Genomic DNA, 19,281 nt, shown 5'->3' on the forward strand with positions numbered 1-19,281 from the left:
CGATTAAACAGACACGGGAACATATATCAAATATAGTGTACATACATGCAATTAACCGTGCCAGTTATTCTTATTTTCCTGATTATTATTATTATTATTATTATTATTATTATTATTATTATTATTATCTTTATTATTTTATTGATATTGTGGCAGACAGAGCCGAGTAGCAAAGTTCTCACTTGTGGTCACGAGAACATGTGGTCAACATTATTTGAACAACATGTGGTCACGAGAATGTAACAACATGAAGGAACAAGGTTTAGAGCCGTTACCTCTCTCTCTCTCTCTCTCTCTCTCTCTCTCTCTCTCTCTCTCTCTCTCTCTCTCATATACATACATACATACATGCATTTATACATACATATTACATACATACATACATACAGGCAGTCAGCAACAACTAACACACACACACACACACGCTGTTTCCGGGGTACGGTGTGACCATTTTATTATTAAACAGGCTGTGACCAGGCTACATTAATTTTATTTTTTCCGCCACTTGGGAGTGACGTCACTCCTTCCGGTTTGAGCATGTTCCTGCCAATGCCTACGATGCCTACGTCTGTTACCATGGTATAAAAGCTGATTTACCGCCTTGGGGCCCCCATTCCTCTAGTATTTCTCGCTCTGCTGACAACTCACACGCTAGTACGTGTCTTGCCCGGGACTCTAAGCAGAGAAAGTAAGCCCAAAGCTCTGGAAGCACTGCAACAGTTACTTACGAAGTTACTGTGCTTACTGTTTAGTTTTGCCATGGATAAATACGTTACGGTTACAAAAATTGGTCAGGATACGGTCAGAACCAGCACGCCTGCACCCACAACCAGTACCCCATCGTTGCTGGATACGTCAGACGTTGCCTTGTCTCAACTTTCTGAAGTGTCCCGGTTGTCTGACGCAGAGCTGGACTCCTCCCAGCTATCCATAGAAGGCATGGAGGATAATGAGACTGAGGAGGATCAGAGGAAGAGGCAGGAGGGCACCCGACAGCTCAAGTCTTTGCTGGAAGACCTTGGAAAGTAAGTAAAATTTATTTAACTAATCTATTTAATTTTTTTTTCGTTTTTTTTACCATTTTAATGTAACTATTTGAACTTGATATTTTATACGTTACTCTTAATAAGTTAAAGTTCTTATCGCATCGTGTCAATTAAAACATTTAAACATTTTTTTAGGTTCTTTGTCTTTGACTCTTACGTCAAGACAGAGAAAGACACTCAAGAGGGGAAGGTTGTCCACACTGGGAGAGCTCGTTGTCAGGAGAAGACCTGTCTGGAGAAAGGGGGGAAGGCTGCCAGCTACACCTACACCACCAGGAGCAAGGGGAACCTTAAAAAGCATTATGAGAAAGTAAGTAAATAATATCTAAATAAGTGCCTACTGCCTGCCTACAGTGCCTACTGCCTGCCTACAGTGCTTACTGCCTGCCTACAGTGCTTACTGCCTGCCTACAGTGCTTACTGCATACAAAATTTCAAAATACAATTTTTTTTTAAATAAGTAATATTTTTATTTTATTTTCTTGTTCTCAGATGCACCGTGCCATGCTTCCGAGTGTCAGGGCGGCCTTTGAAGGGGTGAGCAAGAGAGGCCGTTCCAAGGCCAAAGAGGACGAGCTCCCCGCCAAGAGGGGTGGTCGCCAGCTCTGCATGGAGGAGTCCTTTAGCTGGAAGGACAGGGTGACCCCAGAGTTGCTTAGGAAGACTTGCACCAGGTATAGTAAAAGAAACACTTTTAAGTTCTAATAATAATTTGAATTTCTAATAATCAATAATTTTTAAAAATCGATTTCAGGTGGTTCATTGACACTATGATGCCCTTGAGCCTCATAGATCACCCCACCACCAGGCACTTCTTCAGCCTCCTGTCGCCGGAGTTTTCCGCGCCATCCAGGAGGACCCTGGGGAGAGACATTGACCAGGCCTGGGCCACTGCCAAGTCGGACCTCTCTAACGCGCTGTATGAGGCCAGCTACGTCGCCACAACAGCCGACAGCTGGACGGCGCACAACAGGGCCTTCATTGGCATGACGTGCCACTGGATCGGCCAGAATCTCCGCCGCCAACGTGGCACATTAGCGTGCAAGGAGATCAAGGTAATTACAAAAAGAAGAAAAAAAGTTAACACTTTTTTATATACCAGTGAATATATTGTGATTGTATTTTATTCAATGGTAATGTTAAACTAAGTACTATATTAACTAACATCAGTTATCTTTAAAAATGCTATCATTAACAAAACACTATATATTTATTATTCTTTTCCAGGAGAAGCAGACTAATGTGGTCCTGGCGCAGGCCATCTATGACACCCACCAGGAGTTTGGCCTGGGGAACAAGGTGGTAGCCACTACCACGGACAACGGCACCAACTATGTGGCTGCCTTCAAGTACTTCGGTGCAGGCGATGTGCCTGTGGAGGGAGAGGAGGAGCAGGATCCTGAGGTGGTGGTTGGCCAGCCTGCAAACCTGCATGCCCAGCTGAAGGAGGTGGTTCCTGCTATGATTAAGCTGCCCAAACACTACAGATGTAGGTATGTATGTTTTGTTTTCTGTGATAAGTTATTTGATAACAGTTAAAACGTTAAAGTTTTGAAACAAGAAAGTGTATAAACGTCAGAAGTTAAAAAGCTTTAAAAGTTTTTTTTTAATTCCAGTGCACACACCCTCAACCTTATAGCCACTGCCGACGTCCACTCTGTGCCTGGATGGAACCAAGGCTTTAGGGCGCCATTCACAAAGGCTGCTGCAAAAGCCCAGGGGACTTGGAACCTGCAGAACCGCAGTTCTGTGGTGACCAACTCCATCAAGGAGAAGACTGGGAGGAAGCTGAAAACCTTCTGTGTTACTCGGTAAGAATCCATCAAGAATATTTAAGAGATAATGTTGTTTGAGTCAACAATAGAATGGCTTAAAATATTTGGTTACTTCTTACTTGTTTCAGTTGTTTGTAATTAATTTACATTTACAAAGGTGGAACTCCTACTATGATGCTATCCAGAGCCTGATGGACGTCCTCTCCAACCCAGAGAAGATGCGGGCGTTGAATGAGATCCTCAGCAAGGGAGGGGCGGCGACGTTTAACGAGATGGATAAACATGTGAGTGAAATTAATTAAAGTACTTATTGTATGCTTTTCTATAACGTTTATTGGTTATTTATAAAAGTTGACTACATCATGTGCAACTTTTCAGATTTAATTAGAATAAATAAATAAAATTTTAAACTTTCCTTGTAGGTTCTCTCTGAGTACCTGAAGGTCATGCAGCCTGTGGCAGAGTGCCTCGACAGCCTACAATCCGAGACCAACGCCTACATGGGCACCTTGATGCCTGCCTTACAGCTAATGCAGTTTCAGCTGGAGAGGCTGAAAGTTGACAGGTAAGAAACTTATTTCTTTGACATAGCTACAACATTCGTAACAAAAGCTACGTAGTCAATAGTATACTTGTTTAAATATATATTTTCAAAAATTTCAATGTTCTTTACAGGAACCTGCAGTTTGCTCTACCGCTAGTGTCGGCACTACTTGGGAAAGAGGGGAGTGGCAAAGGCTGTTACGGCAGGTTTGCTGACCAGCTTCAGGACGCCGATATCCTGATGGCCACTGCGCTCCACCCCCACTACACCATGTCCCTGGTGCGGCACTTCAATCCTGACCAGGCAGCCAACATCCAGGGCCGTATCGTCAGGGAGGTGAAGGAAATTGTGGGCACAGAGCTGGAGAGGCAGCCTGAGGAGAGGAAGGAAAGGGTGGACAAGTTCCACCTTCTGCTCTCCAGTGCCACAGTCCCTGAGGTGAGGTACCAGGAAGAAGTGGAGGAGACAATTGTAAAAACACTAGAAGACTGGAAAAGGGAGATGGTGGACATCCCCCTCAGCCCCAACCTGTTCCCCGCCCGCTACAGGGATGCCTGGCTGGACCTCTTCAAGAGGTACAACACCCCTCTCCCCAGCTCTGCTGCTGTAGAGAGGCTGTTCAGCTCTGCGGGAGATATCTTGCGGGCTAAAAGGTCCAGCCTCAGCAACGTGAACTTCGAGCAGCTGGTGTTTGTAAGGGGCAACATGCACCTCCTGGACTACAAGGATGTGGGGCAGCAGCACATGGAGGAGGAGCAAGACTTGTAAATTATAATGAACTTGTAAACTTGTGAATCATTTTTATAGCTAGTCATTTGTGAAAGATACATATAGTAAACTGAATCAGCAACATATCTTTCCTTATTCCCATATCTTCTCTTCCTCTTTTGAATGATATTAACCGGAATTTTCTGTGTTGCATGTGTACTGAGGTATGATAATTATGATGAGTGTAAAAGTAGTTGCTTTACTTCAGGTGGTGGAGATTCTATGCGTTAAAATGACAATAATGATAACAAAAATAATGGTAATAATAATAATAATAATGATAATAATAATGCTGCTGCAGTATTGCCTTGTATTTCTTTTTTTTAAGGTACGGACTAGATTTTTCAGGCGCGCTTTCATAGTTTTGGGTACGGTACCGGAGGTGCGGAGGTGCGGTACCGGAACGAGTGAAAAAATTTTAGGCGCGGAAGTACAGGTACGGACTATATGTGTTTCGAGGTGCGGAGGAGCGGTACCGGACTACCCGATATCCAGTAACGCGCCCAGCTCTGTTTATTTCATAGGTCTAGCTTGGATCTTTGACGTAAAAAATTTGACGTGATTCTGAAAGATACTTTATTTTTGCAGAGAACTTGCAGAGAACACGTTCCAGCTGGGGAGGATATCTGCAGTGGGTACAGGTTAGCACCAGCAAGGTGGAGTGATGGGCCTGAAGAGGGCATGAGGGGGAGAGGGGGGAAGGGGTGTGGAGGCTACAAAAAGGGAGTGTGTGGGCAGGAAGGGCTGATGCTCCCTGCCACTGCCACCCCCTGATGGGGAGCTCCAAAGCAGTAGATAAAAATATGGACAAAAAATTACCTTGCACCAATCCATGACTGGAATGGAGCTGAGTAAGTGTCCAGCAAGGTTGGCTCTGGACTTTCCTTGTCCAGGAGCCAGACCTCAATCTCCCCAGCAGGGAGTGAGGTGAAGTAGCTGAAGGCAACACACGCTTCCTGCACTCCAACCATGTCAGGGGAGACCAGCCCGGCCACTGCCCCGTCGACATGCGGTACAGGATCCATGTACATGTAGTGGCCTGGAAACAATGAAGCCCATTAAGTTTTGCTGTGTGAGGAAGCAGGCAGATGTTTGACAAGATGCATTTTCACACTATTATTTACAGGTCTTCCTGAATATATACAAATGTACTGCAACCAATTTTCTCTTCTGCTGGACAGAGGAACATGTGATCATTCTGGACCTTGCCCAGAGCAAGAAGACAGGCTGCAGAGAGCATCATGTGCAGGGCATGAGCCAGTCACACCAGCTGGCCCTCGCTGCCCCCCCCACTCCATGCCTTGTAGTCATGGGGTGCGGCATATCTAGTGACAGCCCCTTCATTGCCTGGCCCTCACCACATGGTACAACAGAAAACAAACCTTGACATGACCATTCTCTCACCAAAAATATCCCCGGTAGTGTGATCGTTGAGGAGGCCAGAGCCGTCCCTGGCCGAGCCGTGTGTCCAGTCCAGCGTGTCGTCCTCGCGCTGGCTGAACCCACACAGGTCTGGCGCCTCAAAGTCACACATTTCTGAAAATGTATTACAGCCGACACTCATTACGCACGCACACACACACACACACACAGAAGTGGCAGGTGGCAGTAGTGATGAGCAACAGTTTCCGTAGAGTTTTCACAAAAGGAGACAAATTTGTACAACCACCGGGCCAGGAAAGAGGAAGGATTATGCAGGAGATACAGTTAATGGTGCAGGAGGTCAAGGTAAGCTTGAACGAGCTGGATGTAAGAAGGGCGACAGGGCCAGATGGAGTATCAGGGTGGATTTTGAAAGAATCTAGTGAGCAGCTTGCAGAGAAACTGCACTCCATAATGAGCATCTCCCTGAGTGAAGGAAAGGTACCACAAGATTGGAAGAGAGCGTACATAGTACCAATTTTTAAGGGAGGAAAGAAAGAGGACCCATTAAATTACAGACTGGTATCACTCACTAGTGTGGTTGCGAAGATATGCGAGAGGCTGGTTAAAAACGGGTGGTCGGATTTCTTAGAAAGTGAGAAAATTATTTTGGATTGCCAGTTTTGATTCAGGAGAGGGAGATCTTGTGTCACCAACTTGTTATGTTATTGCTCAAGGGTGACAGATTTAATACAAGAGAGAGAAGGCTGGGGGGATGGACTGTACCTGGATTTGAAAAAGGCATTCGACAAAGTACCGCACAGAAGACTAATTTGGAAAATTAAAAATTGGGGTGGAGTGGGTGATGGACTGATTAAATGGCTGGAGGACTTCCTAACTAACAGGGAAATGAGGACGATAATCAGGAACAAGGTTTCCAATTGGTGCCCTGTGATGAATGGGGTCCAACAAGGTTTGGGGTTGGCGCCACTAATGTTTGCTGTTTATATAAATGATATGGTGGACGGAGTGACCAGCTATGTGAGTTTGTTTGCAGATGATGCAAAGCTATTGAGACGAGTGAATGATGTGAAGGACTGTGGGGAATTGCAGAGGGACCTGGATAATATATGGGAGTGGAGTGGTACATGGCAGATGGAGTTCAACCTTGGGAAATGTAAAAAAATAGAGTTTGGTAGGAGTGGAAGAAGATGTGAATATGAATATAAGATGGTAAGTGAGATAATGTGCAAAGGAGTGGAAGAAAAAGATTTGGGAGTGACTGTCTCAGAGAACATGTCACCGGGCAAACACATCAATAGGATAACGGGACAAACTATGAATTTGCTGAGGAACATAAGGACGGCATTTGTGTATTTGGACGAAGAGATGATGAAGAAAATAATAGTTACAATGATAATGCCAAGGTTGGAGTATGTGGTGGTGGTCTGGTCTCCTCACGAAAAGAAGAACAAAAGAAAGCTGGAAAGAGTGCAGAGAGTGGCAACTAAGATGGTACCGGAACTTAGGGATCGGACTTACGGGGAGAGACGCAATAGCATGGGGCTCACAACCCTGGAGAGAAGAAGAGAAAGAGGAGACCTGATAGCGGTGTACAGGGTGGTGAGCGGGGTGGAAAATCTGGAGAGAGAGGACCTGTGTGTGTGTGTGTGGAGCGAGAGAGAAATGAGAGGACATGGAAAGAAGTTGAGGGCGACCACGTGTAGGCGAGATGTGAAAAAGTTTAGCTTCCCAAACAGAAGCTGTGGAATGGACTGGAGGAGGAGGTGGTTTGTGCAAGAAACATTCATGATTTTAAGGAAAAGTTGGATAAGAGAGGATATGGAGACGGGACAGCGCGAGCGTAACTCTTTTTCCCGTATGTCACAACTAGGTAACTAGGTAAATACATACACACACACACACACACACACACACACACATACACACATGCACCCACACACACGCACGCACACACCACACACCATTGCCCATCCGGTTCATGTCCACCAAGTCAGCATTGTCCCTCTTCATCTCCTCGGCCTGGTGCTTTTCCTCCCGGGCCACCTCGTCCAGGCACCGCAGCGGCACCCCTCGGCACTCCAGCCTCTCCCTGCTTTCTCCGGTCATCAGCTGGTACTTCTTCCACTGTTCCTCCGGCAGTGCCTGTGGGAGGAGGGGGGTAAGGAGGGTACATTCATCACCCCGCACAGGTCATAACTATTTGCATCGGGGAAAAAAAGCCTGGAAAATTCTGCTTAGCCCCTTGACTGTGGATTTCCTACAAGAAGACCTCACCAAGTTATAGGAATGGAACAAGAATTGGCTGCTACAATTCAATGAAGAAAAATGTAAAGTCCTGCACCTTGAAAGGGGATATCCACCACACCAATACCACATGGGAAACACTCCACTATCCACCACAGAGGCAGAGAAAGACCTGGGAGTGTATGTTACCAGGCTACCAGTGAAGGGATATCCAGCACACCAATACCACATGGGAAACACTCCACTATCCACCACAGAGGCAGAGAAAGACCTGGGACTATATGTTACCAGGCTACCAGTAAAGGGATATCCAGCACACCAATACCACATGGGAAACACTCCACTATCCACCACAGAGCCAGAGAAAGACCTGGGACTATATGTTACCAGGCTACCAGTAAAGGGATATCCAGCACACCAATACCACATGGGAAACACTCCACTATCCACCACAGAGGCAGAGAAAGACCTGGGACTATACGTTACCAGGCTACCAGTGAAAGCCAAGTCCGTGCCAATCACAGCGGACGGGTTAAAAACTAAGTAAAAAACTGACTCTCAGGGCAAAGTTGGAATATGACAAACTGATTAAAAACATACAATTCATCTAAATATCTAAGTTCAGGGCTTAAGTGTTGGCGTTCATTCTCTAAGAGTTATGGACCTGGAGTAGTGAGCACATCACACATGATCTTGAACCCCTGAAGGGCGGGTGTTCTGACCACAAGGGCTCCCTCACAACTAGCTGTTCTTCAAGCACTCATAATCCTTGAAATAAACATCTCATGGATATACATGTAATACCATGATGTGCAGCACACAATGAACTCATGCAACCTGATGTGTGTGATGCCTGAGCGGGCCAGGCCAGCAGACCTATTGCTGGGCTGAGCCTGCTGGACTGTACTGGACTCACGCAAGCTAATCTATTATATAACACATCAAAGTTTACTTTTTAGGTGTGCATATGTTGTACATATCTTGTGCTCTGTCTGGCTGGCTATCTTGGTTAGACTCTCTCTCTCTCTCTCTCTCTCTCTCTCTCTCTCTCTCTCTCTCTCTCTCTCTCTCTCTCTCTCTCTCTCTCTCTCTCTCTCTCTCTCTCTCTCTCTCTCTCTCTCATATACAGGATATAAAAAAATCTATACATTTCAAGACAACCTATTTCTCTCTTGAAAACATGTATGTGTAGAAAAACATATCATAATTTTCAATGGGAGTGTAACATATGAAATGCATTTTTTTTGTAATGTTTAGCAATATTCTGATACAATAATGACGGCAGGTGTTGCTTGGTGCCACTGGGAGTCAGGGGTGCAAGCAAGCATTTTGTGGAGTGTATGTTTTCTGACTTGTGCTGCCCACCTGTGCCTGGGAGTTCCCTGCCTGGCTGGCTGGGTTTATTTTTGTGTGTTTTTCGGTGGGTTTTTTAATGCCAACCCTGAGGATTACTAACAAGTGGAACAGCCTCACTGAACATGTAGTCACCAGCACTAGCGTGAATATGTTTAACCTGGTAGCAGTGACAGGCCAAATTTGTGGCTTTACCGTGTACCAGTGACGGGTCAAATTTGTGGCTTTACCGTGTACCAGCGACGGGCCAAATTTGTGGCTTTACCGTGTACCAGCGATGGGCCAAATTTGTGGCTTTACCGTGTACCAGCGACGGGCCAAATTTGTGGCTTTACCGTGTACCAGTGACGGGCCAAATTTTTGCCATGACGTAACCCCCCAAAATAGATGATGCATAAACTGATCACAAATGCGTTGATATGTATTATGAAATGGTTTGCGTGAGTGATGATTTTTCTCATCAATTCGCTTAGAGGGGCCATTAAGAAACATGATCCCCGCTGCTACCGGGTTAAGAATAGATATGACCAGGTTGAGGCTGAACAGAAACAGAGAAGAGGCACCAGGCCCTTATGACTCTCTTGCCTCTTATACCTTCACTGGGTAAGCATCTCCACTCAGGGTCGGACTGGCCTGTGTGCCCGTGTGCCAATGTACTTACTCGTGTTTCTTATTTATCTGCTCCCACTTCCGCCGAAGCGCTCTGCAGGACCCACATATTTTAATTCATTAAATTTTCAATATTGATCACAACTTATATGCTAAGTTAATTGTCAATGGCACATGGGCCCCCCAAGGTACATGTGTAGTGCGGCGACTATGCCTGATGAACGAGCCTCCCATAACCCACTCAGCCAGCAGGGTACCTCTTTGGCCGCCTCGGTAAGGAGTGGCTCTCCCGTCACATTGGTTCAATCCCAGGCAGCTGGCAAATGCCCTCACCTTGTCTGGATTAATTTCTCGTGTGTTTCGATACACGCAGAGGACGTGTTGGGAAATAGAGGAGATAGAAAAAGAAAATCCCGGGGCATGACACATGGGCCCCTGGACTTAACCCATGCCAATGTGTATTATTTGAATATTTTGATATTTTAGTTTATATGGGCCCGGCCCCTCCAGCCACTAGATGGCACGGCCCCCTTCAGCACCCCAGTCCAACTCTGTCTTCGCTAGGTGAGCACGTCAGCGCTGCCACGAACCCGCGCCATGAACCCTTCAAGCTCGACTGCAAGTTTACCGCTTACCGTTGATGAGGTTTCAGGCCCAGCGCTCCACAGGGCCGCCGCTAACATTATAACAGTAATATTAGCACCTAAAGTTGTCCTCAAGCCTCATACTTGTTAAGTCATAGGATTTAGTGGATAAGTGAGTCTTCAGCGCTGTCTTGTCTTACGTAACCGTGCCACGCCTCGCCTAATCGCCCTAACCGGAGAGCACCCGGCAGCCCACACAACCCTGATGACAATGGTAATGACAATGAGAGTGTGGTACCTGACCCAACAATAGCCACTTTTAACCCGGTAGCTGCGGGGGTCATGTTTCTTAGGTTAGGTTAGGTTAAAGGCCCGTCTAAGTAAAATAATGAGAAAGAATCATCACTCACGCAAACCATTTCATAATATATATCAACACATGTGTGATCAGTTTATGCATCATCTATTTTGGGAGGTATATATCATGGCAGAAATTTGGCCCATCGCTGCTACACGGTAAAGCCACAAATTTGGCCCATCGCTGCTACACGGTAAAGCCACAAATTTGGCCCATCGCTGCTACACGGTAAAGCCACAAATTTGGCCCGTCACTGCTACCGGGTTAAGAGGTGGGGGACATCATAAGAAGGCTTTCCAGTTACTCCGGCTCTTAGTAACTCCGGCCCTGGTCACTCCGGTCCCCACCTTGGTCACTCCAGCCTGGAAATGGATACCATAATATGAACGAACCCTTGGTGTCTTAATCTGGGTCAAGTTGTTTACCCGTCACTTCTTACTGAATCAAGAGTTGAACTCAAGGTGGTCGAACCAATATTTAAAGTCAATGAGTTTGGTGCCGAAATTATGCCCGTGCCCAAAATGAGATCGCGTGAGTAGAGCTTTGGTGATTCACAGTTACTGTTTAATATTCACAATCAATTTTTTCGTAAACATTATCCCCTATTTTCAGGAGTAAAAAAAAAGTCCTTGAATTGGATTTTCAAAGCGTTTCCATGACTGTTGAAGGTTTGTAGAAAAGATATATGAAGAGATACTGATGTTTCATAAAGTAGATTATGAGATACTGACACGGACCTAATACGAATCTTTACCAAAATCCCTAAATGTAGGAAATTTCTCTAGACCTTGGGTATTTTTTCTCCCCCCCTAAATAATGAGATTGCAATGGATTTCGTGTCCCCCACCCGAAACCCGCATTCCCACCGGTCCCCAAGCTTGTTTTGGGGGTGAGGGGGAGTATGGGCAAACACTAGAATTTTACAAACATGAAGATTGAGGACAACTTTAGGTGCTAATGTTAGTGTTGTAATGTTGGCGGCCCTGTGGAGCGCTGCGGCGGCGGCGGACCGGGGCCTGAAACCTCATCACCGGTGAACGGAAACAGGTAAACTTGACATGGGTAAGCTTGGGTGTGATTCTGGAATATTACCAAGCTGTCACCTCAGCCACAAAAAGCTTGAAACAGGTAAACTTGACATGGGTAAGCTTGGGTGTGATTCTGGAATATTACCAAGCTGTCATCTCAGCCACAAAAAGCTTGAAACAGGTAAACTTGACATGAGTAAGCTTGGGTGTGATTCTGGAATATTACCAAGCTGTCACCTCAGCCACAAAAAGCTTGTAATAGGTAAACTTGACATGGGTAAGCTTGGGTGTGATTCTGGAGTAATACCAAGCTGTCACCTCAGCCACAAAAAAGCTTGTAATAGGTAAACTTGACATGGGTAAGCTTGGGTGTGATTCTGGAATATTACCAAGCTGTCACCTCAGCCACAAAAAGCTTGTAATAGGTAAACTTGAAATAGATAACCTTGTAATACGCACTGGATGGGCGTGGAGGCATGGGGGCACTGGATGGGCGTGGAGGCGTGGGGGCACTGGATGGGCGTGGAGGCGTGGGGGCACTGGATGGGCGTGGAGGCGTGGGGGCACTGGATGGGCGTGGAGGCGTGGGGGCACTGGATGGGCGTGGAGGCGTGGGGGCACTGGATGGGCGTGGAGGCGTGGGGGCACTGGATGGGCGTGGAGGCGTGGGGGCACTGGATGGGCGTGGAGGCGTGGGGGCACTGTGTGGGCGTGGGCGGCGTGACAGACTCCGCAGCGTTGCTCTGTTTACTTCCGTTGATCTTGACCTTGATCTTGATGTCACAGGAGTCCTGAGAAGGGAGGCCGTGGGGTCCTTATAGAGTGGGATTGATAGAGGCTGGGAATTGAATGTGAAAAAGAATGCAGAAATAATTATGAATGTTGAAGAAATGGCCGGAGGAGGTTATATAGTGAGTTAAGTGCCTTGGGTCAGTTATGTGTAGACAGGATCTCGAGCTGCCTTGTATAGGCCAACCGGTCTCCTGCAGACTCCTTACGTTCTTACGTTCTTATGTTCTTATGATGACCTCCGCCAAAATAACACGGAGGAGTCCAGTGCAGAGGAGCCTTTGCATGCAGGGCCCTGCACAGGAAGCACCTTTAAGTAACAGTAACACTCAGCCCTCCTCCTTGGGTGAATGTTGCAGAGGAACCTTTGCATGCAGGGCCCTGCACAGGAAGCACCTTTAAGTAACAGTAACACTCAGCCCTCCTCCTTGGGTGAATGTTGCAGAGGAACCTTTGCATGCAGGGCCCTGCACAGGAAGCACCTTTAAGTAGCAGTAACACTCACCCCTCCTCCTTGGGTGAATGTTGCAGAGGAACCTTTGCATGCACGGCCCTGCACAGGAAGCACCTTTAAGTAACAGTAACACTCAGCCCTCCTCCTTGGGTGAATGTTGCAGAGGAACCTTTGCATGCAGGGCCCTGCACAGGAATCACCTTTAAGTAACAACACCGAGTAAACACGCGAGGGAAGATTGCCTTTGTTGCCGTTTTCTATTTTCATTCTTATTTCTTCCATTTGGCTTTATAGTTTTCCAAGCTCTTTTTAGTGTTTTGCGGCATCGTGCACATGAATGATAACGTACCATAGTATGACCACGTCAGTTGGGTAACGCTATTGCAATAAATATTACTACTGCTACTACTACTGTTACTAATACTGCAACTACTACTACTACTACTACTACTACCACTACTACCACTACTACTACTACTGAAGCTACTACTACTACTACTACTACAGCAACTACTACTGCAACTACTACTACTACTACTACTACTGCTACTACTACTACTACTACTACTACTACTTTTTTTTTTTTAACGGGCCTCCATCTATTAGAGTTGCGTTGTGAGCGGTATATTCTCTCATATCCTTTCACAAAGCAATTCATTGGCCCCACCCCGCCAATGACTGTGGCCGACAACCATCTTTATTTAATATTACAAACTTTACTAAACATTTTATTTTTAAGCTAACAGAGCTTGTGGTTGATACGACTATCAACCACCGTCGCCTCAAAGTCCAGGTCAGCAATGCTACTACTACTGATACTACTACTGCAACTACTACTACTACTGCAACTACTACTACTACTACTACTACTACTACTACTACTACTGCAACTTCTACTACTACTACTACTACTACTACTTCTACTACTAATGCTACTACTACTGCAACTTTTTTTTTCTTTTTTTTTACAAACTTCTTTTTTTTTTAATAATAAAACGGAGGCCTCCATCTATTAGAGTTGCGTTGTGAGCGGTATATTCTCTCATATCCTTTCACAAAGCAATTCATTGGCCCCACCCCGCCAATGACTGTGGCCGACAACCATCTTTATTTAATATTACAAACCTTACTAAACATATTACTTTTAAGCTAACAGAGCTTGTGGTTGATACGACTATCAACCACCGTCGCCTCAAAGTCCAGGTCGGCAATGCGGGTGGTTTTGGGTGCAGGTGACCTGGTTCCTCTCAGGCAGACCAAGGCTGACCTCAGGAGGGAGAAGGACAGCCTGCATCTCATCCAGGCGACCACACTGCTTCTTGGCTGCTGTTTCTTATCCGCCAGTGTTTCGGCGAGTCTTGCGTAGAAGCTCTGCGCCCTTGGTCCCATCCTTACTACTACTACTACTTCTACTACTACTACTACTACTACTACTACTACTACTATTACTACTACTATTACTACCACTACTACTACTACTACTACTACTACGTACTATTATATATTACTACTACCACTACCAAAATTTCTTTAATATTCTCTCTCTCTCTCTCTCTCTCTCTCTCTCTCACTTACACTTACACTTAAGGGTTATGGGTTATTTTGTAGGCCTGGCCTAATAGTATAAACCCATGTCTTTAAGGTACTTGTCGAGTCTGGACTTAAACACATTCACCGAGCTTGCCTGTATGACGTGCTGTGGCAACTTGTTCCATTGGTTAACCACCCTCTGACTGAAATTTTTTTGGCGTAGCAGTAGTTTGGATCTTGATTTGAACAGCTTCATGGCATTTCCCCGAAGGTGTGTAGATGCTGCAGGCGTGAAGAACTGTGCACTTTCGATTGATTCCTTCCCTGTCAGTACCTTGTAGGTTTCTATGAGGTCTCCACGCACCCTTCGTCTCTCCAGAAACTGGATATCCAGTACAACTAGTCTTTCTTCATACGTCAGATGTTGCAGTCCTTTCACCAGTTTTGTAGCTCTACGCTGAATTCTTTCAAGGTGGGTTATGTCTTTACGATAGTAAGGTGCCCAGGCTTGTACACAGTATTCAAGATGCGGACGAACATAACACTTATACAGAATTTGAAAGCCGTCTTTTTCAATGCATACAAAGCTTCATTTAAGAGAACGTAACACATTATTTGCCCTTTTTGCTGCTTCAAACACTGCTTACTGGGTTTCAAGTCTCTACTGATCTGTACACCTAAATCCTTTTCCAACTCCACCTTTTCCAAACCATGTCTTGCACCACCAACACTCATGAAATAATCATGCTGGACATTATTACTTCCCATATGTAGAGTCTTACATTTTCAATATTAAAGTCTAGAAGCCACTTAGTTGACCAGTCTTGTAAAGTGTCTGTCAGTTTGTAAATCCTTAACATCTTGATCTGTTCTGAGTACATTCCAAACTTTAGTGTCGTCTGCAAACATCTTGACTTGACATTTCACTTCGCTAGGTATGTCATTCACAAATATTAAGAATAATGTTGGGCCCAACACTGAGCCCTGAGGCACTCCACTATCAACTTTGCACCAGTCTGAATATTCACCATGGACTCCCACTCTCATTTCCCTACCCATCAGAAAGTCTTCAATCCACCGTATCAGCAAACCCTTTATCCCATATGCTTCCATTTTGTAGAGCAGACGCTTATGAGGTACCGTGTCAAATGCCTTTTTAAAATCTAAATACACTGCATCAATATCATGTCCCATATCCAAAGCTTCGGTCCAATTTTCCAGTGTTTCTAACAAATTTGTTAAACAACTCCTGCCTTGTCTAAACCCATGTTGTTGTGCACTCAATAAGTTTTCAGACATCAAATGCTTCATGATAACATCCCTAACAATCCCTTCCATGATCTTAGCCACAATACTTGTTAAGGCTACAGGCCTGTAGTTGCCAGGGCTCACTCTAGACCCTTTCTTAAAAATTGGTACCACCTGCGACCTCTTCCACTCATCTGGCAGCTTACTGTCGTATAAAGATTTGTTGAAAAGCATACACAGTGGCTTAGCTAGACCTGCAGCACATCCCTTCAACAATTTTGGATGAAACTTATCAGGACCAGGTGACTTGTCTTCCTTCAGTTTCTCAAGTCTGCTCTTCACATCCACCTCAGTAATGTTTACAGTATCAATTTTGGGGCCATCATACTGAAGGTCAAAATCTGGCAATGTGTTGTTTGCTTCTTTTACAAAAACGGACTTGAAAAATTTACAAAGAACCTCTGCTGCCTCCTTATCTGATGCCGTCATTGATCCACCTCCCTTATCAATTTGAGAAACTCCAACTTTAATCTTCTGTTTGTTTCTTACATATCCATAGAACTTTTTAGGGTTATCCTTAAATGACATGATCAGTTTCTTCTCATAGTCTAACTTAGCCTTTCTACACAAGTCTGTTGTTCTATTTCTCATATCAGTGTATTTTTCCCAATCAATAAGTCGTCTCGTTCTTTTATATACTCTGAACAGTTTATTTTTGTCTCTGCTAGCACGTTTTACCTCTTGTGTCACCCATCCGGGCATCTTCCTCTTCCTCGACCTCTTAACTAGTGGAATCCAAGTCTCGCATAATGTCCACACACATCTTGTAAACTTCCTCCACATTTCATTTATATCACAATCACCAAACAAGGTATCCCAGTTTATGCAGATTAGCCTCTCATTTAACTCCTTGTATTTCCCTTTCCAAAAATTTAGATCATCTCGGCTGTCTGTCCTTTCAGTAAAGTCTCGTCTTGTAACAACCTTCCACGTCAAGCCGATATGGTCACTTCTACCAAGGGGAGCCATTATATCCAATTCCTCAATGGAGTTCTCATCATCCGTAAATATCAGATCAAGCACATTTGATGTTCCGCAAGCAGTGTCTCTAGTCCCAATATCTACATGTTGCACCAAAAGAAGGTCCTGTACTTTCACCATAAATTTGTAATCAAAGGTGTTTTCATTTCTGTCTGTGTAATAATTAATAAAATCCACGTTCGGTAAATTGAAATCACCCATAATCATTAATCTGGACAATCTGATGTTCTCAATTTCAGAAAACAGATCAATCAGAGCATCATTGTTCTCAGCACTACTACCAGGTGAGCGGTAACATACACCAACAAGCATATTGGTATGTTCATGGTGTCCTATGTCAACTGTACACCAAACTGAATCCTCAAAAGTTGAATCATTCATTCCGACACACGGTATAGCTCTTAATTCTTTATGTACCAGTAACAGTACTCCTCCACCTGTTCTGCCTCTCCTGTCCTTCCTGAATATATCATAATTGTTTGGACACAACAAAGCATCAGACACAGTCTCATTTCCCCAAGTTTCCGTAATCCCAACAATATGTGGCTGCAACTCAGCAGCTAAACGTTCAAACTCATCAAGCTTATTAATAATACTTTGTGCATTAGTATAATAACAAACAATGTGATTCTCATTAGTATTAACATATTTACACTTCCACTCCAACTGTCCCTGTCCGTCAAAAACTCTTATTTTCTCGCTGGAGCAGCTGAAGTCCAAGCTCTCTTTACTATTTTTCCTTTTCGTATCACCAGATCCTGCTCTCCCTGTTTGATCCTCTTCTTTAATTCTTCCCGAAGAGCTTGCTCTTTCTCCCTCTCCATTGGTGTGAGATCTGGCTTGACGTGGCAGTGTCTCCACTTGGTGTTTTCCAGGTTTTTTGCTAACCTTAAGAATTCATCTCTCTGCCTCCTCTCTTCCAAGATTACTTTCATTGGCCTTGGTTTGTCGTTAGGCTTACCAACTCTCACTACTTTATCTACTTTACACTCCTCAATTCCTAATGTTTGCCCTATACCATGCACAACTGCCATATCATGTTCAATTTTCTTTTGCACATTCGCTTCCTTGCTTTCCTCCACTCCAAAAATCATAATATTTCTTCTCCTCTTATCCCTCTCCAAAATTTCCTGTTGCATAATCTCCATTTTGTCATCAAGAACACAGTCCACTGCACCCTCAATGTTCTTTAATCCGTTAGTGTTGACTTTCACCCGTGTTTCCAGATCTTCAACCTTGTCATTTAAACTCTCAACTCTCTTGTCAGTTTCAGTTAACTTTGCATCCAATTTGGCAATTGATACATATAGATTAGCTGCTCTCCTATTACATTTTCTGCAAAACCAATGAATTACACCCGCTGGCAGCCCTCAGCCCACACCAGCAGGCAGCCCACAGCGTCCTGGGGTAGTGTTGCGCTGACAGTGCACCAGGGCCTGAAACTATCAGCGGTGAATGGCAAGAGGGCAGCCAGCCAGCCACCTCCTGCCAAGCTAATAGCTACTTACCGTTCACCGGTGATAAGGTTTCAGGCCCTGCTGCTCCGCCGCTGGTGTCTACGAGGGCCGTCAACAATTACAGTGTTAGCCTCAAGAGTAATCCTGGATGCACTTTTTCTCAAACGTTGTAGTGAGTGAGAGTGTCTTAATTGTTTTCATGAATAATATCACAAATATCTATTGGTTCAGTTTTCATGTCTGATATTTTCGTTATAGTATCACAATTAAATATCCAACAAGCTTGATTGCACCCGGGGAAGTACATTTTATACGACACCATTTAGGACACAAACAACATCCAATCCATATTGATGCATTGCCTGTGAAGTCTTCACAGATGTAACACCAATCTCTCACATCCCTAATCTTGTGTCCAGCAGCCATCATCAGCACTGCCAATCACGCACGGAGCCCACTACAGCCTCTGCTGACAGGGATGTAGGGGATTGTTTACGAGAGGGTAGCCTACTAACTTGGAGATGCTAACTGCTTATTCATGGACAAAATATGATGCTGTTTAATATGGACATGGTATTTTTTTATGGAAATCACTAAATGAATGACTTTTCAATGCCTGTCATGCACTTGCCACTGGGGCGCCCCGTTACCACTGGCCCGCGTAGTGACCCACCCCGCCCCGTCCCGCACTGCATGTTAATGCCAGCAGCCTTGCCAGGTAGGTGTGCTGTGCAGCTATACAGACAAAGTGCACACACCATATACAATAAAAAAAACTATATTCCTACATTTTTTAGGTTCACAGCTATTATAAGTATTTTTAAATTTCTGCCGCCTGTAATGGACTTTCAAAATCAACGGACTAAGTTACCCACCTTGAGTCCTTTATGTCCATGGTCTACTGTACTTGATACAGAATAATATATAGTTAAGGTTCAGTATACTTATTATTTAAATATAATTTCAATATATGCTATTTACATGTGGTGATGAATAATTTTTGTTGAGAACCATAAGTGTGACAACAACACATATACAACACCCAGGTGTAAACTAACCCACTGGTG

General features: G+C 44.6%; 2 protein-coding genes across 2 annotated transcripts in view; one reads left to right on the forward strand and one right to left on the reverse strand.

The window, feature by feature from the left end:
• Window positions 1-15,377, reverse strand: part of LOC126993876 (MAM and LDL-receptor class A domain-containing protein 1-like) — a 28,003-nt gene extending 12,626 nt beyond the window's left edge. Inside the window, exons 1-5 of the mRNA XM_050853012.1 lie at window positions 15,357-15,377; window positions 12,141-12,509; window positions 7,481-7,661; window positions 5,538-5,669; window positions 4,953-5,172 (exon numbers count right to left, since the gene is read on the reverse strand). Of these exons, the coding sequence (XP_050708969.1) occupies window positions 4,953-5,172; window positions 5,538-5,669; window positions 7,481-7,661; window positions 12,141-12,509; window positions 15,357-15,377 (923 nt within the window). The remainder of the gene's footprint in view (window positions 1-4,952; window positions 5,173-5,537; window positions 5,670-7,480; window positions 7,662-12,140; window positions 12,510-15,356) is intronic.
• On the forward strand, window positions 608-4,165 carry LOC126993880 (uncharacterized). Its single transcript, XM_050853016.1, has 8 exons — window positions 608-1,025; window positions 1,182-1,356; window positions 1,539-2,101; window positions 2,274-2,539; window positions 2,663-2,857; window positions 2,979-3,105; window positions 3,244-3,386; window positions 3,497-4,165. Exons 3-8 carry the CDS (start codon window positions 1,817-1,819, stop codon window positions 4,131-4,133), a joined length of 1,653 nt encoding a protein of 550 aa, XP_050708973.1. The 5' UTR covers window positions 608-1,025; window positions 1,182-1,356; window positions 1,539-1,816; the 3' UTR covers window positions 4,134-4,165.
• Window positions 15,378-19,281: the final 3,904 nt, after the last annotated feature.

The sequence above is a fragment of the Eriocheir sinensis genome, unplaced genomic scaffold (genome assembly GCF_024679095.1).
Source record: "Eriocheir sinensis breed Jianghai 21 unplaced genomic scaffold, ASM2467909v1 Scaffold695, whole genome shotgun sequence".
NCBI lineage: Eukaryota > Metazoa > Arthropoda > Malacostraca > Decapoda > Varunidae > Eriocheir > Eriocheir sinensis.